This window comes from Glycine soja, chromosome 7 (genome assembly GCF_004193775.1).
Source record: "Glycine soja cultivar W05 chromosome 7, ASM419377v2, whole genome shotgun sequence".
In the NCBI taxonomy this organism is placed as follows: domain Eukaryota; kingdom Viridiplantae; phylum Streptophyta; class Magnoliopsida; order Fabales; family Fabaceae; genus Glycine; species Glycine soja.
In genome coordinates, this window is record NC_041008.1 from 6,043,943 (window position 1) to 6,069,328 (window position 25,386).

General features: G+C 27.8%; 1 protein-coding gene across 1 annotated transcript; it reads left to right on the plus strand.

The window, feature by feature from the left end:
* Positions 1-13,961: 13,961 nt before the first annotated feature.
* LOC114417692 (1-aminocyclopropane-1-carboxylate synthase-like) lies at positions 13,962-17,538 on the plus strand. Its single transcript, XM_028382784.1, has 4 exons — positions 13,962-14,205; positions 14,316-14,447; positions 14,988-15,148; positions 16,295-17,538. Exons 1-4 carry the CDS (start codon positions 14,050-14,052, stop codon positions 17,268-17,270), a joined length of 1,425 nt encoding a protein of 474 aa, XP_028238585.1. The 5' UTR covers positions 13,962-14,049; the 3' UTR covers positions 17,271-17,538.
* Positions 17,539-25,386: the final 7,848 nt, after the last annotated feature.

Genomic DNA, 25,386 nt, shown 5'->3' on the forward strand with positions numbered 1-25,386 from the left:
ACACAGCGCAAGGCCTTTTTCATGAGTCTACGTCAATGCCGCTTTCAGGATTTGACTTTACATTTTCAATGAAAGTACAAACGCTTAAGTGTTTATTTACTCCAGATTATTAAATAATTTACCTGTTATTGGATGTAATTGAAATATAATTTGTGTACTAAGACATAAGTTAGTGAGTGTTTGGAATACAATTAATTGAAAAAGTGAAATTTGATTATTGAACTTAACTTTATAAATTTAAATTTAGTTAATGTAAATTTGATTTATGTTTGGACTTTTTTATGTATAACGGAAAAGAGAACAATAACTTTAAGAAAAAAAATTCAATTTGGATGAAAGTTTCATTTAATTCAATTAGAAAAAGTTTTGTTAAATGAGTAGGTGTAACTTTTCATCAACATTGAATTTCAGTTTGGATGTCATACACCATTGAAAGTCTTAATTATGAACGTTATTAAGAAAAATATAACTTTTTCCTGTAAAAAAATATAGCTTTGCTTTTATTATTTCTTCAATTGAAGTGGATTTTACGTAAACTGGTATGATGTTTGAAGTCTCTTAACCAAGAACATTGTCGTTCTTTTTAATTGAGACACCTCAAATGATAACTGCTAAATAATTGTATAAGCGGGTCAGGAAGTACACGCGCTAAGCGCGGGGTGTCGCACTAAGCGCGCCTACGAAGGCCCAAAACTCACTTCAGCAGCAGCTATAAATAGAGAGTCAGTCTAAGGGACAGGGAAGACCACCACAGAACCCCCTCTCCTAAGGGTTTCATTTACTCCCTTTCTTTCTCTCATCCCTCCTCTCATTATAAAGCCCTCATGACCATGAGTGGTTAATCCCATAGCTAGGGCCTGGCAGGCCTAAAAAGCCAATGATGTATAGAGCATTTCTTACCGTTCTTTCTTTTTACATTCTGTATCTCAGAACTTACTTTCTGTTAGGGTTTAGTCCACTCGGGAGAGGGTAAAGCCTAATTAGGGGTAAGGAATGAATACTTGAATCTGTTTTAAGGGTTAGGCCACTCAAGAGAGGGTAACGCTTAATAAAACACTAAAAGGAAGAAATTATCGGGTTATCTTTTAGAGGGTTTTCCTTCCAGGTTCTTTTATCTACTTTTCTTTCTTATTTATTCTGCATTTCAAACTTTATTTTCTGTTAGTCTTTAGGCCACTCGGGAGAGGGTAAAGCCTAATTAGGGATAAGGAATGAATGAATGCGTGAATCGGTTTTAAGAGTTAGGCCACTCAGGAGAGAGTAACACTTAATAGAACAATAAAAGAAAGAAATCATTGGATTAGCATGACTTAACGCCCCAATGTCCATGCTTTAGCAAACATCTAGAATGTAATCTTAATGCATCTTAGTTATTGAGTCTTCGCAAATGGCATTTGAAAGATAGGTAATTAAGGTAGGCTTGTCATCGTGAGACATCATGGGCAAGTAGATGGATAGATGTGGGGCAGAATTAGTTCGCTGGTATTGATAACAGACAAATCCTGAATCCATATATCTAGGCTGATTAGACTTGTTAGGTTTTAGCAATTTTACTATATAGATTTTATTCCCTATTTTAGTGTTTGAAGTTTCTTATTTTATTGTTGGGTTTTCTTAGAAGTAGTTATTCTTATCTTTATCATATATATCTCAATTTAAATATTTTATCTTCTTCTATTTTGATCTTTCAATCTTTTATCTTTTTCTTTTATCTTCTAATTTTATCTTTAAGTATCTTATCTTTTCTTTTATCTTCTAATTTTATCTTTAAATATCTTATCTTTTCTTTACCTTATCGTCTATCTTTCTTTATCTTTTATTTTAAATTCTTATCTCTTGCTTTTAAATTGAGTTTGCATTAATCTAAGTACAAACAAAGTCTCTATGAATTCGACACTCGGACTTCCGAGAACTTTACTACTTGTGACGATTTAGTACACTTGTCAACGAGTTAACATCAAAGATAGGATGAATACTTATAAAGAATAATTTAATATTTATGTCACTTACTATTTCACTAAAGCAATAATATATATGTAAGAAATATTATCTATTTGAGTAATAATTCTAATTATATTTAGCAGTTAGTGGTGGTTGGATTCCTTAGCATGAGGTTATTTGAGATGATATTATCTAGTTCTACTGTAGCATTGTAATAGTGACTTTTGGATCGATAAAATAATGTTCACAATTATATTTCAAAAATTTTGCACTTAGTATTTACTTTAACTAACACTTAAGATTTGGGCATATGTTTAATTTACTATACAAATTTAGAGTTAAGTCCAATCCAGAATATTTTTGTTTAACATATTATATTAAACACAAGAAGTGTTTTTGGTTTGTATATTGTTGTGATGTAATATTAAATTAGCATTTAAATTATTGATAACACGCATCAATTTTCTTATACCAATAGAATTGTTTTTATTAATAGGATTTATGATTTATGATTTATCATATTATTAGAATAGCTTTATCATATTTATATCAACAATTTAATTGTTAAGATACAAACATATATATATTAATAGACTAATTCATTCAAAGCATTTTTTGTGGAAAACAATTCTTATTAAATTGGAAAGAATCACAACGGGTGGCTAAGGTCTCTTTTCTAAGAATTTGACGCCAATATATATATTAAGAATTTAAATTTATAATCACTAGTTAAACTAAAATAAATTTGTATTAATTATTTTATATGGTTAAGGATAATCCTACACATGATCATGGCTAACACAAGGCCAACAAGATAACTATAGTGAGTTAACCTAGTTGACCATAAAAAAATATAAATCTCAATAAAATATTTAAAAGAAAAAGAAAAAAAATGAGGGTTTAAAATAGAAGTACAAATTAAAAATTATCGAAAAATGAAATTAGTATGCAATATAATAAATGGAACCATTTTCACTTTCACCATGACTAGTCAATAATTGAAGGGTTTGTTGGGCTGGGCTGTACAAATTGGTATCCGCGTATCGCCCACTCATAATAGAAGCTTTGAATACGGGCTGCTGTTGCTGGATTGGTCAAAATTGGTTTCATGTGATATTTCATTATATTTTTCTGTGTAATAACAAAACATCTAGCTGTGTTAGGGAGAAAGAAAAAATAATAATAAAAACTATAATGAATAAAAAAAATAGATTCTAATGGTGTTTAACTTGGGACAAATAAAGAAGAAAAGAAAAAAAGCTATTTTTTAAAAATTGATAATTACTTTTAATGAAATACTTTTAAAACTGTAAGAAAACTCTAAAAATAGCCACAAATTTCGCCTGCCATGCAACTTCCGACGGTTTTGGATATAGTTGGAAAAACTGTCAAAAATGTCTTTTGTCATGTAAGTTTTGGCAATTTCAAATTGGTACAGAAAATATTGCTAAAAAATGTCAATCAAAGCTATATTGATTGTTTATTAATTTATGCTTAAACTAGTGAGGAAATAGAATATTGGTGTGATACTCATATTCTATAATATAGATAATTATTTATACTATAATTTGTTTTTATTAAATTTTCTCAAATGTTACTCTTGGTCTTTGGCCGTGTCTATGTTTGTTAATCTCATACAGTAGTAATAAAAGTTGGACAGTCCTCTATTATTCAGCAAAGAAACACTATAAGGTGTGTTTGAATCTCGTTTAAAACAACCGCCAATCCAATTATATTTTGCCCAGTGGCCTTCAGTGTTGCTTTCAAATGTGCAAAAACGTAAAAACAAACTTAAGAGTTTTTTAGGTTCCTTAGCTATATATATATATAGTCTTCATACTGACGTTCCTTTTAGGACTTTTTAGGTTTATTGCATAGCTAGTTATACTGGTATAGCCTTCATATATAGTGACGTTCCTTTTAGGATTATATTTTTAAAAGTTCGATCCTCCTGATTTGCATCTTTTTTTAGCTCTTCTGGGAGATTCCTCAGACTGTTTTCCCCTGTGGGGCTTGAGGTGTTTTTATCTCTTTTTTGTCTTAAAAAGATAAAAAAAAGAAGCAAGCAAACACTATAATAAAAATTCTATATACAAACAGATAAGTGTTGTAGTTTCCCATAGTATAATTTTCATTTAATAAAAATAAAAGAAATGATTTTCATGTATTGTTAGTATAAAGATTTTACATTGCCAATTAATAAAAAATATTTTAAATATAAATTTTTCAAATAATTATTTATTAAAAGGTTAACAATTTTTTTCCACATGTACACTGTTAGTGTATTGTAATTAAATTATTTGTATAAATATAAAAGTCTATATCAATAATATATACATATATATATTAGACTAATAAATAATTTTATTAATATAGAAAATTGATATAATTATTATATTAAATGTTAATTTAATACTTAAATCACATTATTTACGTAAATTTACAATATTTATAATTTACATTCGTGGTTAAATTTTGATAGACGAATTGAATCTATATCAATACAAGAGCTACTTTTTTTTGGTAATGAATACAATTTAATTTATATACAAGAGGCATATATATGTCTCAAATATAAAATAATAAAGAAGTATATATATATATATATATATATATATATATATATATATATATATATATATAATAATTGGATCCTCCTAAGTCCTAACTACTTATGTAAACCAAATCTAAGAACCAATTTTTTCATGGTGAGAAGAACCAATCTTGGTAATTTCGATTTTTTAAGCTAAAATATATGAGGCATTTTTGAAAGGTAAAATTATAAATTTGGTATCCCAATTTGTCTTTGATTTCGATTTTGGTTTCCCTTTAAAATTATTGATGAATTTTAATCTCCAATTTTATCCAATCACGCAATCTTGGTCCCCCAATCTAGAATTGGATGTTAACGGTTACAAATGAATGTTGGCTGTCACGCATCACGTTCTTATTGAATCATAACTTTCACAATTCATTTTTTTATTAACCAATGACGACAACAATGTATTTCATCTTTCATGAAGTTGACATTTAATCAAAATATAACACGTGACAGTCATAATCCAATAAGAACGTGACACGTGAACATTCCTTTATAACGGTCAACGTCGAAATTCGTCAATAATTTTAAAAAGGTATCAAAATTGAAATTAGAAGCATATTAAGAGACTAAATTTACAATTTTGTCTTTTTTAAAAAAGGCAATTCCTATTCCTAAAAAACCAAACAGTTACATGAAAAAAAATATATGTATGCAACTCTCCAAGTCTTCTTTAATTCTTTTAAGTAAACCTCCATATTGAAGATAATGAGATACGATAAAATTGGCAAGACCACTGCCCATCTCAACCTTTTATATATAGATAGATTAATTAGAATACCACACTTTTGTAAGAGCCAGGACAGGAGAAAAATAAGTTTTGAATTCGAATCCTCCGAAGCATATATTACAAATTAAAACAATACATAACCTCCTGTTAGTCTGAAATTACATTTATATTGTAAATCAGAACAACCTTAGTTAGTAACCTGTCCAAAATCAGCTACCAAAAAATGCCAAAACCTAGAGAGGGACTAAAGATTGGTAAAGCCTTTTTAAAACCACTCTCATAGCATAAGAAGGATAATTATTTAATTAACACATAATTTTGTAAATAAGTACGGACAGATTTAACAGACAAGTAGACAACATGTGAGACAAAAAGTCAAACCCACCAACAATGTGTTTAAAAAATGACTTACACTGCGTTTAAATAATTAAATAGTTTAGTCAAATATTTACTTATACTTTTTTATTAAAGGAGAGTTTATTCTAATAATACTTTTTTATTAAAGTTATTGACCTATATAAGCCACTTTATAAATGCAAATATATTTCGTAAAATCTATTCGAGATACCCTTTTTAATTGATAACAAACCTTGGGAAACATTCGAAAAGCTGATGCCCAGTGTTTTTATTATTTTCTTGTAATTTTAAATTCAAAATTTTAACCTTCTAGGTTTCCAGTTCACAAGTGAGGTATCTCGTTTAAGTCAAATCTCCCAAGTCATAACCTCATTATATTCAATTATACGAGTATTTGCACGATCACACTCACACTAGTTATTTCTTGAATTTTCATGATCACACTCACGCGTGTATATATGTATATCAGTATACGTATATCGATCTATCGGAATTCATCAAATCGGTCGTCAGCAAGTTGATTTGTTGGTTGCTTGAAGCGTAAGTGGAAAGGGATTTTCCAAAAAACTTTGCTGCAAAATTACAAATTGAGTTTGGAGTTTATCTTGGACACTGGCATGGGTTTCCCATGCACTAACGGGGCAGTGTACTTTAGCTGAGAAATACTCTTTGAATCATGTGATGCAAGATGAAAATTGATTTTTTTAGATGATTAGTTTTAGTTATTGTAAAGTAGTATTATATTAGTATGAACTATCTATCAATTTTACTAATAATTTATTTTTAATGAAAATTTTGATTGATCAATTTTAATGATATTTTATTTATTTTAATCATATTTTTTATTTATAAGACTCTAAAAATCTTAATTGAAAAGATTAAGTTTACTATTATTTAGATCAATGAATTATATGTAATTATTAATTGTCTTACAATAATTAGGAATCATTATTTTAATTATAGTTATTAGAAAAACCTAAATTATTGTAATAATTAAATTAAATTATAATTTTAGTTTCTTTTAATTATTATTCTTGTAATTTTCATCTTCCTATTTTTCTCTCTTGCAATTTTAATTATATCCTTAATTTTGCATATATGTTATTTTTTTTACATTTTACATTTTAGTTAAATAAATTATTTTTTCTTCGTATCTTAAATTAACATGTTATGATGTTAAGTCTATAAGTTTCTATTGAAAAAAATCAAAAGAAATAAAATCTATGTAAAATTAAATTTGAATAACGCATAATTTTTTAAATAGTGGAATCAAACTTGTGAAAGAAAATGAGGACCAAAATTGCGAATAAGAAATTAACAAAAAATTACAATTCTAATTAATTTAATCTAATAATTAAGCTAATGATGACAATAAATCATCTTGATGTTGTGTAAAATTAGATTCGAGACCTCTTATATAAGGTCTGGAGATTGAATAGTGTGAATAAAAAAATAATTAAAAAATCATTAAAAACAATTAACTAAATTTTTTATAAAAATTGAAAATCAATTAAATTAATAGATATATCTCACCAATAACGTGCTAAAAAAATTCATAGAAACAAATCAACTTTCCCCATTACGTAAAATTAATTGTACTGACTAGGAAAGCTAATAAATTGTAGTAATATTATTATAAAATAATATTTTTTCTACATGTCACATGACAATACTATATTAATTATTTTCTCAATAAAAGGTCACTGAATTTTTATTTTATTTTTAGTTTATAAAAGTACATTAATAATTACCGTTTTAAAGGTGATTAGAATAGTTGCCTAAAAAAATATGATTATAATAGTATTGTGTACCGAAACATAAATAAAAATAGATTCTTTAATAAGGATTTTGATATTGGACTAATTACATGATCAATACACTAATAAATCTATTTTTATTTATATTATATATAACTATTTGACTTTATTCGTTTCTAATTAAACCCTCACAACTTGATTAATGAAATCTTTTTTAAGAATAAGGTTTTTTTTTTAAAATAATCATATGATTAAAAAAGTGATTTTAATTATCCATACATAGTTGTATATATAAATGGAATTTACTTCTCTTACTCTTACATAAATAATTTTCTTACTAGAAGCATGATTTTCTAATACACACGAGTGTTTCTTTTATAATTATAGATCACCTAAAGCCGCGTGCGTATAAGATGACGAATTAAACTTAATTATAACGAACATGCTTCGCTTATACGTGGCCTGTGGTTTACCGTTAAGATGTGCATTACATATGATCAATGTATGTAATTCTCCGATGTCTCATAAAACCTCATATATAATACAAGGTGGCCAATTATATTATATTACACCACTAACAAGTGGAAGTACTAAACTTGTTATGCGCCAGCAGGATAAAACTCGTTATGGTTAAATTATTTATTTAGTTTCTATAATTTTAATATTTTTATTTTTATATATTTAAAGTAATTTTTTTTTTATTTTTTATAATTTATATTTTAATTCTTATAATTAAAAAATTGATTTTTTTATTTTTTTATAATAATTTATATTTTAATTCTTTTTTAATTCGTAAAGTTAAAATTAATTTTTTTTAATATTAATACTTCATTATATATGATAAGAAATGGTTATACTCTCCCTCTTCTACATACATGTGCATATATGCAGGCGTGACGTGAGTGAGTATGTATGTAACATGCAATGTAAAGGACAGAAATTAACTAACATTTATTAACTAGCAAGGCCATGTGGAAGGCTCTGAGCAAATGTATAAAGTATAAACAATATTAAAAAAGAATTAGCAAGCAGCACACATGTGTAGAAGAAACAAGATGCATTCATGCATAAAAAAAAATTGCAAACAAAAATATAATTTCTTTTATCGATAAATATTAATTTATTATTAGATTTAATTAGAAATTTTAATTGAAAGAATTCAAATCTATAACTTGTGTTCCTCTCTTTTTCTAATCACTGATTCAACCTTATATTTTCTAATTAAGAAAAATGGAATTGGAACCAAATAATGCATATGGAGTTTCAATTTTCTAGCATGAGATAATAAATTTTCTAGCTCAGGAGATAATTGCGCTGGAAATTAAATTAAAGGGTGTTGTTAGTTTTGGTGCCTGCGTTGATCTGGTCATCTGGTCCTAGAGATGAAAAAAAGAGGCAGTGTCTAAACGAAAATAACTTATAAGCCAATTTGGTGAAAAACTCATGTTTCTCATGGCTTCTATTTTCAAAAGAGCGATGATCAAATTACGCGTGAGAATCCTGACGACCCTAGCTAGCTGAGCCAAGATTAATGCATGCTCTCAAAGTTTCATTCAAGTACGGTTCCTCGTAGAAGCTTGCATTCTATATATGCTACATGTGATCCACGTCCAAAAAATGTTTCGACATTTTCCCCATGAAAATTGGAACCCTACCCCATATTAATTAGTCTCATAGTCATTGTTTACTATACATGGCAAATTAAGCTGGCCTTACATTCTCTAGTAACAATTTGAAAATAGGAACTTGTAAAAGGTGTGGGGGCCAAAGCTTGATACGTTGTTGCCGTCCCACAAGCCCTAGGGCCATTTGGAGTTTGGACCCTTTCAAACTTTCTATTAATTGTCTATAACATAACTTAATGTGCTTCGATACGCACGTGCCATAATTAGGCTTCACTTAACTATTTTCACAGTAGAGTCTAATACCGGCCAAGTATTCTTTTTTTCAAGTCAGTGCCTATCTTCCTATATTTGAAAATAATTAGTCATATAAAGAATTATTTTTTCAACATAATTAAACACAATAAAACGTATAAGGAATTAATATGTCTCCGATTATATATTCTGATCTTCTCATCTCTTGTTCTATATATAAGACTCAAATTAAAATTAATCTCTCTGTTCTATTATAAGATTCAAATTAAAATAGTATTTGATGTTTTTTATAGTAAGACCCAATTAATAATATTTTCTGCATTAAATGTTTTTAGACTAAAACATTTATAATTAAAAGAGTAGTTAATGACAAACAAATACTTCATAAAAAAGAGAAAATGGTTATCAATGACACGATAATTTTGAAAAAAATATAAATTTAAGACATTTTTATTCTAAAGTAAATTAATATTTTTTATATAAATTACATAATTGAGGCTTACAAGTAAGTTAGAGACGAATATTTATATTCAACGAAATTAATTTTCATTTCATTTTCGTTTACATATTAATTTTTGCTTTAAAATTTTTCATGACGAGTAATAATTATATGCATGTTATATCCACCGAGAAACACGGATGATCAAGTCAATATATGACTGAACCATCCAACTAAACATTAAAGTCAGAAAAGAATAATTAAGAATTAAAAAAAATACCAAATATTAATTAACTTAGTCATGCAGTTATGTTTAATTTGACTCAGTAGATTCGCTTAATAGGGGTTCACCGACAATGATATATTTAAAACTTTTTTCTGCAAACTAAACTTCATTATCTATGCAAGAATTAAATTAAGTAAATTCTCTCTAATTATTATTTTGGAATGTGAAAAATAAATTCAAAATGTGAATTTGTTAGAGCTTAAGATGTCAAAATTATTCATGATATAATGTTAATAATTTTTTTATCTAATGTTATCCTAGTTTTTAGCCCAAAAACACACTCTTTCTTTAATTTTCTATACGAAGAATCTAATTTATTTATTTTTTTCTTAAATTCATTTGCAAAGGTAAAATAATAAATCACGTTAAGATTAAATATCACATTAAGATTAAATATACATAAAATAGACTAAACAAACGTCACTCTTTTCATGGACAAGATTTAATTTAGGTGTTATTTTCCAATTCTCTAGAAAATAATCAACTTCAATGCATTATTTCCTAAATCGGTGTATGAACATGGGTGATCAGGCTATATAATTAATAACAATAAATCATAAAAAGGAACAATAAAATTGAAATTACATTAAATAGATAGTAAAAAAGAGTTACATTACAAGAGTTTATTTTGTCAGACTCCTAACAATGCTATTTAGTCTCTCATTATTATCAGAGGCTTTACATTTTATAAGTTGATAGAGATAGAAGAAGAAAAGTGATGGATAAAGGAAGAGAAGGAAAGAATTTTTATAGAAAAAGGGTCTCTCGTATTAAAGATGCTCAGACTTTGGGTGTATCCAACAGAAAGTTTTGAGTATCGGTGTATTTTTCTCCTTTGTTTTCTAATTATTTTATAAGCTTAAGATAGTTTAAAATTCACGCGAACTCGCGTCAAACGCACCCTTTTGGGCTTAGCAGGTATAATGACATGTTGAACACGAGATTCACGTTAAGTGTGTCTTTATGTTTCTTCACGTTAAGTTTATGCTGACTGCTGAGCGAGTTGACACATTAGATTTGTCTAATGTGTTAAGTGAATTATCCCAATTTTTAATTTTTTTCACGTTTTTTCATCTATTTTTCTTCCAAAGCTCTTATAATTTCTTTCTTTTGAATTCGATAGGTCAAGTATCAAAATGATATTAAAATTCCTATTATTCTATCAAAAACAACAATAAAATAGTGAAATTCTAATCATTCTTAATCAAAATTTACTATCAATTAAATCTAAATTTTAGAGTTATTGCTTGTCATACCACTTATTGCCTCTATCTTTCTCTATTTGTTTCTACTTCTCTCATGTCTCTCCTTATGACTATTTCTCTTAATACTCTCTTCATAATTCATTTCCTTCATATTCTTATGCTCCCTAACTTTCTCTTTTTGTGTTTCTTTTGCTTCTTTTCTCCATGCTCTTTTTTTTTGGCTCAATCTCCTCCCTTTCACATTCTGTCCAACCTTTCAATATTACTTTGAATTCTATGTATTCTCTAAAAAAAATTCTTGTTAGATTTTTTTTACTTGATGAAGCCACACCTACAAGAGAGTGATTAACACAAATATAATAAAATCATGGACTTCACCACTCAATTTAATATTTCACTCAAATATTCACTTGTATATGTCTTTTTTAAGACTTTTTATATTATAAGCGCACTTATCCTTTTTTCACTCAACCTCTTTTTTAGTTTTTTAGTTCTTAAGAAGTTCTCTCAATCACTAATTAAGAATTTGTATTCAAAGTAAAATATGTAACTAATCTAAGCTCAACTTAAGATTCTAAAGAAAGAGACAACTTAAAGACAAAATCAATATACATTTTAAAGACAAACAATAAAAGTAAAAAAGAAATGAAATGAAGCTCAAATTAAAATGCTAAGAAAAGATAAGATTAGAAAACAAGGGTAAGAGCAAACTAAGAAACCTAGAATTTAGTATTCAACTATATAAGAACTAATATATTCAAGAGAGATAAAATGACACAAAAGTATATAAAAATGAAAGAATTAAGCAATGGTGTAAAATGAATTTGTATTGAGCAGGTTTTTCTTTTATCCAATGGTATTTTTAAATTGCATTTTGGCCCCCAAAACGTTTCATATTTGTAATTTGGCCACTATTTCTTTTTACTTTTGTCATAACACTTTCTGTTTTTACCTTTTAGTACTTTTCTATTGCTACTAAGTCCTCAAACTTTTTAATATTTAAAAAAACAGCATCTAGGTTTACTTAAACCAAAAGTTTTATGGATCAAAATAAAGAATTTGCCACAACTCTCAAGAACAAATTAAGAAGAACATTCAAGAACATATAGTGCAGAATTTGACTCAATTTAAAACAAACAAACACGAGACTAAAGTTTGCAAAAAAAGATGTGACAGTAAGTGACAAAGCAAAGAAAATTGACTCAAACAGATCAAAGGCACGCACAAAAAAAGGATTAATTGAAAGAAGACTCACGAATTTGCAAAGGAAATTGACGCACAGCACCAAAAACAGCAACACGCACACAAGCAGGCTAGGATTGGATCCACCGAAGAACAAACAAGTTAGAATTTGACATCCAATTCACGTAACCAGCATCAACACTTGGCGCAAGCTCAGTTCTGCACCGATCAGATTTGCAACGTCACTCGCCTGAACCGAAAATTCACGAATCGAGATCGCAACAAAATTAAGCTCCAATGCTAGAACAATTATCGCATTATCCTAAACAACTTGATGCTGAAAATGTAGCTCTGGTATCAAATGATAAGAGTTTTTTTATTGATAAAAAATTCAGCATCGAACCCTTGATTTTTTTAGCTAATTTTTTAAGAAAAAATATGGATTAAGATAATAAATGATAAAATAATGTCAGAATTCAAATGAATTAATAAATTAAGATGAAAATTCGTCACTCTCAGATAAGAAATTTAAAAATAAAAACTAAGAATAGTTCCTATAAGAAATAAATAGAGTTTTTCTCTCACAATGTTAAACTGAATAAAAATTTGCACGATCAATATTTAGCTTACTATACTCACCTAAAGGTTATCAAGGCCTATGAGGAAAGACTCAAATATAAGATAAAATACTGACGTAAAGGCTATCAAGGCTATTAATAAAGACTCAAATATAAGATAAAAAAATATTAAAAGTCAGATAAATTAATAAAAAAGGCTTTAAGTCTAATACAAATCATAAGATCCAATAAAAGTTTAAATATAAAATGTGTCTAATATATCTTCTTTCAAGTGAAACTTTTAAATGATTAAAATATAATTTTCATTTATCTATTTTTTTAAAATCTGTAATCTTAGTTTTTTTGTTTTTTAATTAAAATATTTTATAATTTACTTTTAAAAAATAAAAAACCTTAATCCTTTCATATTTTATTGAAACATTTCATTTTCTATTTTTTTAAATCTATCAATTTCAAAATTTCATAATATTGACTGATATACGTGTATATATATATATATAATTATTTAATTATTGTTAAACTTAATTTATAAAAAGTATTAAAAAGTATATAGTAAATGTTTGAAATAGATTGTAGAGGTTAAAATTATAAATTTTTAAAAATAAGAGACCAAATATTTCAATTAAAAATAAAAAATAAATTTCTCGATTAAAAAATAAAAAAACTAAAGTCATTAATTTAAACAACTAAACCGAGAATAAAAATATTTTTTAAAAAGAAAAAAAGAGTTGACAGTGGATTTAATTGTGACTTGTGGTCGATCGTATAGGTCTTTTCACACGTGATGAGCTAATGAATGAAATGATAAGAACGCACGGAATTAATTAGCATTTGACCAACACAAATCCATTATTAACTTATTTTTTCTTCAGTCTTTGTTAGTATTGAAGTTCGAAATAGATTTTTCTTCCTCGTCATCTTTTATCTTCTACGATACACCCTCAACCTCTGCCTATAAATATGAGCCAATATTCTCTCCCATTTCCTCATCAGCACTTGTTAATTTGCTATCCTAGCAAGCACAATCCACAGCTTTTGCAACTCAAACTAGAGTGATCATATAAATATATATACCTTCCGGAGAAACTAATATTAAACATGCAGAACCAACAGCTTCTGTCCAAGATTGCCAACAATGACAAACATGGAGAGAATTCTCCATATTTTGATGGGTTGAAGGCATATGATAGAAACCCATTTCACCCTAAAAAAAATCCTCAAGGTGTTATCCAGATGGGTCTTGCTGAAAATCAGGTATGTGTGTGAGCTAGCAAATATTGTTGTAGCCAAAGATGAAATGCAGTTTTCTGATATTATAATAAGTTGACTCATATGGGGGTGTTCATTTTTTCTTTCTTTTCCAGCTCTGCTTTGATCTGATTGAAGAGTGGATAAGAAATAATCCCAAGACTTCCATTTGCACTCCTGAAGGAGTGCATCAGTTCAGAAATATTGCTAACTTTCAGGACTATCATGGGTTGCGAGAGTTCACAAATGTAAGCAACAGAAAAACATAAGTTAAAGAAGAAAAATTCTAACAACTATATATCAACATATATTTAATTTTAACATACTCTAATTTGGTACATACCATAAAAATTTATTAGAAATAAAAAAACTTATGTTAGTCTCACTCTTTATTTAATATTCACTCATTATTTTATAGTTTTTAATAAATCTTAATGGATAAAAATTAAAACAGTATATATGTCACGAAAAATATATTACGTACTCCTCTTAAAAGAGAATAATCATCTCACGTAAAACTTTCACCTCACGTGAAATTTTCGTTTTATTTTCTCTCTTTATATTTTCTTTCAATATTTATCATATCACTATATAAAAATAAATATTAATAAAAATACATGTACTAAATATCTTAAATATATAAAATAGCTATTCAATATTCTCTATTTAATATAAGTAAACAAATTAAAAGAAATATGTTATATATAAAAGGATTTATAACCAGTAAGCGCGTGTTGTGCTGTGTTGTTAATAAGTAATGTTTCTGTTTTTTTTTAAAAAAAATTCAGGCAATGGCAAATTTTATGTCAAAAGTGAGAGGAGGTAGGGTCAAATTTGATGCAGACCGTATATTGATGAGTGGAGGGGCAACAGGGGCAAATGAACTAATCATGTTCTGCTTGGCTGATCCTGGAGATGCTTTTATGATTCCTACCCCATTTTATCCAGGGTATGTACCTTCTTTTCCATTATACTTGTGTTCATTCAATGTATGTCACTGTAGTACTCACCCATCACACGTTAAAAGTGGAAAAAGGAAAGCACGCATTTATAAAGCCGTATAATTATATTTTTGTTTTGAATTAAGGTAGAATTCAATGTCTTAACATGCTATATTTATTTTAATTTGAAAAACTTTTGCAAAAAGTTGTTTCTAAACGAATGAAACATTGTATTGAGATATATATGTAATGTAGCTTCTTGCAACTTCTCTCATAATCTTCTAGTTTAGAGTTATTATAAATATTTTTAATTAATATAACTGCTACAGGGTTATTAATTTGTCAACACAAGCTTATTTGTCAACAAGCATGGGATAATAATTTAACTGCTACAGTGTTATTTGTCAACACAAGCGTATGGTATTCTTGTTCATATGTTAAATCCAAATTATACACTCCATCATACAAGCTAAGTTGATGGTAACTATATATTGACCTTAAAATTTGAAACCATGAAAATGTGTGTACGGTCACCTCATATTCCAAAAGGAACGTCAGCACAATCCTATAGTTACGCACACATGCAGCTCTATCTTTGGAATTTCTTTTTCTGTCAGATATCTTGACATTAATTAACAAATTTTGAGAAAAATTTAATTTTACAAAAACACAATTGATTCCTGTATTTTTCAAGGAAATAATCCTATAGTATTTTTCAAAGAATTTGCTGTTGTACTAAACACAATTTTCTTTTCATTTTAGAAATTGATTTCTGCATTGATATATTTAATTTTACAATTAGAATGTTCTAAAAAACTGTATTTTTCATTGAAAATAACTATATAAAATTTTATTCAAGACCCTTAATTATAATTCTTTGTCCACCTATCCACTTAATGCGTATGGACCACAATACACATTATATATACACAATGACCGATCGGTCAAAGCAGAATTAAACTATTGATTGGGTGATTAGATTCATATTATAAAAAGTTATAACACGATTAAGAGGAGGCAAAATTAATTGATTAATAACGTCATATCAATGTTTGATCACGCAAGCCTCTACCATTACACAACACAAAGAATGACATCAATGCTTTTGACAGAATGAAAACGACTGATATACTAATTTTCATATTTTACTACAGATTCGTCCGTGACTTGTGTTGGAGAACTGGGGTGCAATTAATCCCTGTCCACTGTGATAGCTCCAACAACTTCAAGATAACAAGAGAAGCTCTTGAAGTAGCTTATAAAAAAGCCAAAGAGGACAACATCAACGTGAAGGGGTTGATCATAACAAACCCTTCTAACCCTTTGGGCACAACATTAGACAAGGACACGTTGAAGAGCCTAGTGAGCTTCATCAACGAGAAAAACATTCACTTGGTTTGTGATGAAATCTATGCTGCCACTGTTTTCAGCTCCCCTAGTTATGTGAGCGTTGCTGAAGTGATTCAAGAAATGAAACATTGCAAACGTGACCTAATTCATGTGATTTATAGTTTGTCTAAGGATATGGGATACCCTGGCTTCAGAGTTGGCATAGTTTATTCATTCAACGATGAAGTGGTGAATTGTGGAAGGAAAATGTCGAGTTTCGGATTAGTCTCTACGCAAACTCAACACATGTTGGCATCAATGCTCTCGGATGAAAAGTTTGTAACTAGGTTTCTTTCGGAGAATTCGAGGAGGTTGGAACAAAGGCATGACAAGTTCATGAAGGGGCTTGAAGAGGTTAACATTACTCGATTCCCAAGCAATGCTGGACTTTTCTGCTGGATGAACCTGAAGTGTTTGTTGGAGGAACCAACGTTTGAAGCTGAGTTGAAGCTATGGCGTGTGATTATTCATGAGGTGAAGCTCAATGTTTCACCAGGCTCTTCCTTCAATTGTTCTGAGCCTGGTTGGTTTAGGGTTTGCTTTGCCAACATGGATGATGAAACTGTGGATGTTGCACTCAACAGGATTCGTGCATTCGTGGGTAAAGAAACTAAGAAACCTGTGGGATTCAAACGTTGGCAACCGAATCTTAGGCTCAGTTTTTCTTCAAGGATGTTTGAGGAGAGTGTTATGTCTCCTCACTCGCCTATTCCTACGTCACCACTTATTGGAGCTACTTGATTAATTGAATCAGGGTTCTGCACGAGCCTTTATATCTTTCAAGAATAATAATGATGTTGTTCGAGTCTGCATGCATTTGAAATTAATTAGTCTAGCTAGATGTGGTTTTGTTTTTCTTTAGCTAATAGGGTTTATTTATACCTAGTGTCTAGAGTGTGCTTGCTGCTTATGATATTTTGTGTGTAGGTTGTCCTATTTACAAACGGCTAACAGTCAAGTAGCTAGGGTGTGACTGCAACTATTTGTGCAACTGAAGTAATTAATACATGAATGGAAAAAAATGGCTTTATTTTAGCTATTTTATATTGGGTTGCCTAGCTTACTCAAACAAAAATGAGATTAAACAATTCTATTATAAATTATTGACCCAATTAATATATGACACCATATATTTTTTTTGATAAAAATTGAAGAAAATATCAAAAAAATTATAATATTTAACATCTTGTTTAATTAATTGAGTTAATTTTTTTTATATATGTGTGTGATCATCTAAAAGTACATAAGGATTGTATCAATAATTTAGATGGGATTATTAATGCATGTGATTGCTTAGTGAGTCAGTTAATTAAAAAATTATTGTGATTGGTTATCTATCTAATATATTGTTTTCACATGTTCAAATTCTCAGGGGAAAATATATTAAAAATTCAAAATAGAAACTATTAATAATTAACTAAAATGGAATCATATTCTTTTTTACAACACATGTTAACAAAATAAGAAGAAGAAGAAGGTTAATTCGATATATAATTGAAGGTTGGTTGTTTGATTCAAGTTCGCAATTTTTTGTGACCGCATGCTGCATATATATATGCTTGGCCGGCTTCACTAGTTCTGTGGAGTGTGACATGGAGCACATCTTTAAGATTCGGTTCTTGATGATAAATAATATATGGAAAACTCAATATTGTTCTTCTTTCGTGCCTTCGCGGGGAGTATGATAATATGATGTGAAAGGGTCCTAAGTGTCTTATTTTCAATGTCCATATCTACTCATCCAATCCAATAATGTTCTCCCAAAAAATATTAAAGTATGATAATTAACAACTTATATACTCTTATTGAATGCACTACGACTCATTATATATACCACTAGCTCGTTGATTCATACTACACGCCAATTTCAAATTTGTATTTTTTATTAAAATAAATTGTATTTGATGTGAATTATTATAGTTATATACTAATGAGAAGTTAAAACCAAAAAATAATATTTGAGGACAACTATATTTGAAAAATAAAATTACTTACCGGTTCTAAAATAAGTGGTTTTTAATTGATTTTTAATATTAATTAGTGAAGGTAGCCCAACACTAGCTTTACTAACCTTCTACATAAGCGATACCTCCATTTTCTTTCTTCTTAAAATCAAATGCTTATTTTGAGAAACAATCCAGTCCAATTATCCCCTGTATCTAATAAAATCTTTTGTCTAGATTAAGGTATATATGTACATGATGGATCTTGAAAACAAGTTTTATGCTTTTGTTGCAATCTAGATTCTTTGTTGTTCTACAACGTGTGATTGCATGCGGTGCTCGATCAACAAATATCCCTGGCGAGCATGGCTTTTTCCAAATTTTAGTGTAGTGGGGTTTATAAGTTGTTGGATCCTGTTCTTTCCTTTGGTCGGGTTTATGTGCAAGGAAAGGTCCATTGAGTGTTAACTTTTCAGGTCTTTCTCCACCATGAGAAGGGGACACAGTGACCCACACACTATGGACACATTCTGCGTTTCCAATGAATTGCATATCCAAATTCCAATCCTTGTCTCTGAAACCAAAGTTGATAACTCATAGCTGGGGCTAAAGTGGCAAACAAAATCTGAGTATATCCAACTGTTCAGATTTTCTTGGAATTGACTTGTTTAATTGGGAACTTTTCTTGTCGTCTGGGACATGTTTATTAACATTTCCTGTTCCTTGACAGTGATCTTTCACACTGTTAGCAACATGCACTAATAATTTATATATTACGTGAATTATTAATAATAGGAATTGATCCCAGGTCTACTACTTAATGTGGTGGTATCCCAGCTGTCTCGAAACTTGAGACTCTTAATCCTTGGTTACCTACTTACCTTTGAATCTAGATTAAGAATGTATGGTCACATACTCACATATGTATAACAAACTAATTAAATATCTAGGTCAATTATATATATGCAGCAGAATAGAAGGTTCGTTTGAAATGAAACGTGACTCAGTTGATCAGCCCCTTGGCTATTGGGAGATTGTGCAACGTATCCCTTTCATGATTATATATCATAGGGTAATGTTCCCCGTCATGGGTGGAGTGTGAAATGAGTACAAAGGAAAAAAAAAAAAAAATACAAGGCGAAAATAAGAGGGATTATGTGATTAAAAGAGACTGAGAGTGACAAATAGATGGAGAGAAAATATGTACGAGGGAATAACAGATGCAAAAGAAAATAAATGTAAAAATATCAAAATTTTGTGATTAATGGATAAGTGTTGTAACTAACATGAACTTGAGTGTCTTTAATTTGTCCAACTGTTACACAATACTAATCTTGTCCATGGGAGTTTAATTTATTTTTAGTTATCTTCTACGTACGTAAGTGTAAAGTATTAACGAATTTTTTCGGTAACTAATATTTATAGTTAAAATTGAAAATATGAAAAGTGAATTGAGTGTATGTTTAGAAGATTTTTTTTTTTTGTTTTAAGAAAACAATATCTTATTTTTTTAAAAAAAATCACTAAGTTCTTCAAAAAAGTTATTGTTTTCTCAAAACAAATTAAAGTAAATACGTACTAAATTTTTTCTTGTCAATAACATTTTTAACTTTTAGTTGTTTAAAATTAACCTTAAAAACCAATGTTAATTTAAATTTACATTTATTTTTTAATTTCATAATTTTAATTGAAAATTATTTTTAAGTTTAAATTTTATTGCATAGCATTTTTAATAATCTTAAATTTTGGAATAGAAAAGAAAAAATAAAATAAAGTTCTTCAAATCAACTTATTTGTAAGTACTTTTTAAAAATTTGTATTTAAAATCACTCTATTTTTAAATTTTATAAAACTATCTTTAATACATTTTTTTATAAAAAGAAGAAAGTAAAAATTAAATTAGACCGACCAATATCTAAATGAATTAGTACGAATAATTTATCACATGGTCGCCTGGGTGATGAGTTAGGAATGTTGACTCAATAAGTTTGACTAAGTAGTGTTAAAGGAATGATTAACAAGTAATTATTGGTAATGGACCCAATGGAATGGTACAGTCTATGGGACAAACTCTAACGCGTCTAGATAATTGAATATAACAATGTTATCCCAAAAAAAGTTTTTTTTTTATTATTGACCTTATAGATAATTGGAATTTATAACACTCTCCCACTTTACTCTATCAATTACGCCTTTTTAGTATTGACCTTATAGTTTAAATAACATATACCTGTGCAATGCAAATTTAAATAAAATAAAATAAGGTAATGATAATAAAGAAAGAAGCAAAATAAATATGATTTACATTGTATATCTTCTCTTTTGTCTATCACACAACATAATAAAACAAAAATATCGAAAATTAATTATTTTTTATTTTCTAATTATAAGATTATTATAAATAATTTACATCTTTTAAGAAAAATAATTAATTACATTAAATATATTAATTGTTTGTATTGCTATTTTTAAATTATATTTTGTTATCTTGTTATTCATTTAATTATTTTTCATTAATATTTGAAAAAAGAAAAATTAAGTAAGAATGTATAGAAAAAATAATTAATATATTTAAAAATTAGAAAATGATCTTAATATAAAAAATTAAAATAATCTTATATTTGAGATAAAAATGAGTAATTAACAAGCCAGATCACTAAAAAAAACATCATTGAAGGTTTCAAAGACTTGAGTCAGTTCACAGAAAAAAAGAAAAAAGTATTATAAGAAAGGTAAACAAAAATGAACCCGTTTGTTTAAAGTACATGTGTTTTAAGAATTTTTTAATAAAATAAAAAAATTTATATGTATTTTATTTTATTCTTAAAAATACATATATATTTGAACTATTTTTTAAATATTTTTTTTATGAGTTTAAACAAACTTATTCGTAAAGAAAGAGATATTCACATACTTAAAAGTTACAAGAAAGGATGAAATTAAACGACCTTTCCTTTCTCTCCCTCCTTATTTTTTTTTCCAGCATTTTCTTTCTTCAACTGCATAACAACCAACATTTAACATTATTTTTTAGATATTTTATATTAATTATTTATTTTAACCATATATATTATTTTTATTTTATTTTAAATTTTATTAGAAATATTTTAAGATATAATATAAGATCGATAGCAGAATATACAATATGAAAAAAAAAACATAACTGAAACTAAAACATTCAATTAAAACTATTGTTTTATAAATAAGAAAATTACAAGAGTTTAAAATTAAAATTATAAATACATCCAAATATATTTTTACCAATATAAAATAATATAAAAATGTAGTATAAACATATATATTTCTATCATTTTACATTTATTATATCCCTCAACATATAATTTTATTAAACACTTATAATTCAATAAATTAATTTAACAACTTTTAGCTTTCAATTGATTTTTTTAGCTTTTAACCAGTTTTTATAGTATTAATTATTCATTTTGCAAAAAAAGAATGTTAGTTATTTTGTTTTTAAAATTTTCTACTTTGTAAGTTTTCATCATATATATTCAATAAATACTTGGTTTAAAACTTGTAGTTTATTGATGACTTTTATTTTCTATTTAATAGTACAAAAAAGATTTTTAGTAGTAGATTTTTACATTCTAATTTTTTCTGTAAGCGATTTAGAATGTATGGCTAGAATCAATGTCTATATCCATTATTTCTACAACATATTTAATGAAGAAACTAATTTTATATATTGTTTATGATGACTATTAAGTATTGATGTAGAAAGTCTATTTCGTGAAACAACAATACAACTACATTAATTACAGTCTTGAAATGCAATATTCCAATTGAAAATTCCAAAAACACTATCAGAAACTGATATAGAGAAACACGTAACAAATCCATTTCATATAAGGACTAATTTTATCCACAAATTTTATTACCGACCAATTTAAGCATTTTTTTATTCACAAATTTTATTTAAGAATATCTATATATCATGCATTTTCCTCCTCTACTTCCCCTGTTAATTAAATAAGAGGATCATTTAAACACCTAAAAAACAAGAGGGGTCATTTTCTCACTTTTCATTTCCTTCACTCCCCGTTGGCCAAATTAAATAAGAAAATTAATCTTTTCTCCTTTTTTCTCTCCATGTTTAATTTCTTTGAACCAACGTAGCGTGAGGATCTAAAAAAATGTATTTTGAATTTGAACCATTTGTCCATATAGCTGGCATCGACTAGCTTAGCGATGTGGACGGACACCATAAGTAAGAACATCGATCGCAGGTAGTGGGGAAGTGAATTGAGGGCAAAGATTTCTGACCCAAAGCATGTCGTTGACCCAACCATGCATTACTATATATTAATCTATTCCATTAATGCTTTTTAGGTTTAGTCAATCGCCAGTTTAAAAGAAAAAACCAAATTATTAGTAGTTGTCTCTTGACTTCGTTTATGCATGCCCCTCACATGCGCACGGTTAATTTAAGAAACTGAGGTGTTCATTTACACCGTCTTCAAACTTTATACAAGGATTGTCACTGCAACTGCATGTTCATTTTCACACTATATATGGTGTAAAGAGTTTCTTTCATAAGTGTTTTAGTTATAAATTGCATGTCGTTCACACCTATGAATAATTTAATTAACTTTTTAGAATATTTACATTAAAAATAATAATTATCATGAGTTCAGATTAATTAATCACATACAACTTTTTACACTTAAATGTTGCTGGTTCAATTTAAGTTCAGAATTTATAAGGTCATAGATTAGAATATTAATGTTAATGAAAAAACTTGTTGATAATGAAGATTTTGCTAAAAATAGTTACCTTGTCATATTTTTTGAAAATTTAATCACAAAATTAATAAATACTTTACATTTTTGTATGATTAACAAAAAAGAAATTCTGTAAAACAAATCTTATTAATTTATATATTTTCAATGAATATATATAATTCAATTGACATGTTGAATTTGTGGAAAAAAAATTAGGTTTAATCCTCAAATTTTAAGTGTAATTAAGTAATAATAAGTTTCATAATCCACCAAAAAAATTAAATCTGATAGAAATATCTCGAGGTCGTACACTTGAAATCAAAGACTCTGATTGTGTGGTGGTTAAAACAAAGAAGAAGAAAAAAGATGAGGCAAAGTTGTATTTGAGAGATGAGATATATCACCGACAATTCATATATGTTGTATGTTGTGCAACACAACCATAAATGTATGTTGACGCTTAATATGTACATTGACTTTGAGTCAACAAAAAATTTTCAACGTTGATCCATGTTCTAATTAATTACAGTAATTAGAAGCATCAAGGAGTAAAAGTTCTGAAATCTTTTCACCAATTCTGTAGGGGTACAGGCACTGCGATTGGAAACACCGTCCTTATATATAAGGATAAGAATCCTACGTGTTTGTGTTTGTTCCTTGACGTTTATATATGTAAGTTAGTTGCATTTATATCTTGCACGTATTTTCAACAGAGACAACATATGCTTTTTTGACATATGCATTGGCGTGTTCCTTGATTTAAACCAAAAAGAAAAAACCCCGACAAAAACATAAATCCAGTTTGAATTTTGAAGCAGAAAACTTGTATAACAATCAATACTCACACTTTCTTTGCATGATTTTCATTCATGCTGCTACTGTTTATTGTTCTTATCATTCCTGCCTTTTTTCTTTTGGTTAATATTAATTGTTTTTATCGTTTTGAACTTTGCTTGATGGTTTATGCCCCCTACTCTTCCTTCTCCTCAACCCCAAAAATGTTTCTGATATTCAGTTTTCTATTTTTGGATAAGCCTTCTTCATTTCTTCTGACCAGTTGGAACTTTATATATATATGCGTAAGTTGACGAAGATTAATATATCACTCACTCACCGACCATCATCGGTGACCTTGATTGATTAAAAAAAATGAAGTCATCAATAGTCGTAAGAAATAGGAAACCATATAAGTTTTGTTACTCTGTTGAATGTTCTTCTAGTTCTTACGTTTTGTTTTTCATCAGTTGGCTTCAATTTTCCATTATCGTTCTTTAAAAAGGAAGAAAAGAAGTTTAAACATACTTTTAATTAATGTTTATTAGAATGATAAAGAGTTTGAATATTCTATTTGATAATCGTGTATCAGAAAATATACAATGCCAAAGTATTAAATATTTTGAAATACAAATTTAAAAGAATACCTTCATCAGTTGCTGTGTTTTTTTAATTTTAATATAATAAATACTCCCTTTATTCTCGTACAAGTTATCAACGAGTGCCTTTAAAAAAAAGTTGTCAATTAGTAACTAACTTTTTTTTCCAATTTAACTCTAAGAAAAAATGTTGCTTTCAAAAACTAAAAAACTTTTTACATAATATTTTTTTGTCGTTATTTTATCAGATAAATATTAGGATATTTTATCGTTTAAGATAACACTGAACAACAATCAAGTTGCGCTAACGGGAAAAAGAAAAAACAAGGCTTTCAATATGGACTTGATTCTATGCTATCCAATCCTACAAAAACAATGAAAAACCGTAGATATTAACTTAAAGTGGAAAACAAAATAGAAAAACCTAATTAACCTAATAACAACTCTAAAAAGGGTTAAACAAGCATCTTAAGTCATAAAAAAGAAGATAAGTACTCAAATTTGTAACTAGAAAGTAAGCATGAATGAACTTATCGTGGTGATAATTTTCTCAAATCATACAAAATTTCAAAGAAAATTCATAAGTATTGACATTGTTTCTAATTTATAATAGCATTTCTAATATTTATTAAATTTTAGAAATTCATAACTATTTTTGTTTTCTTTTTTATGATTTTATTTCTTAAATTGACCCTTTGGATTTTCATTAATCGAATATTCACAAATATATTATAGTTGGGTTGAATAACTCACTTGATACCTATAATTACAAAATCTTTTCCTTTTAATTCCTATACTT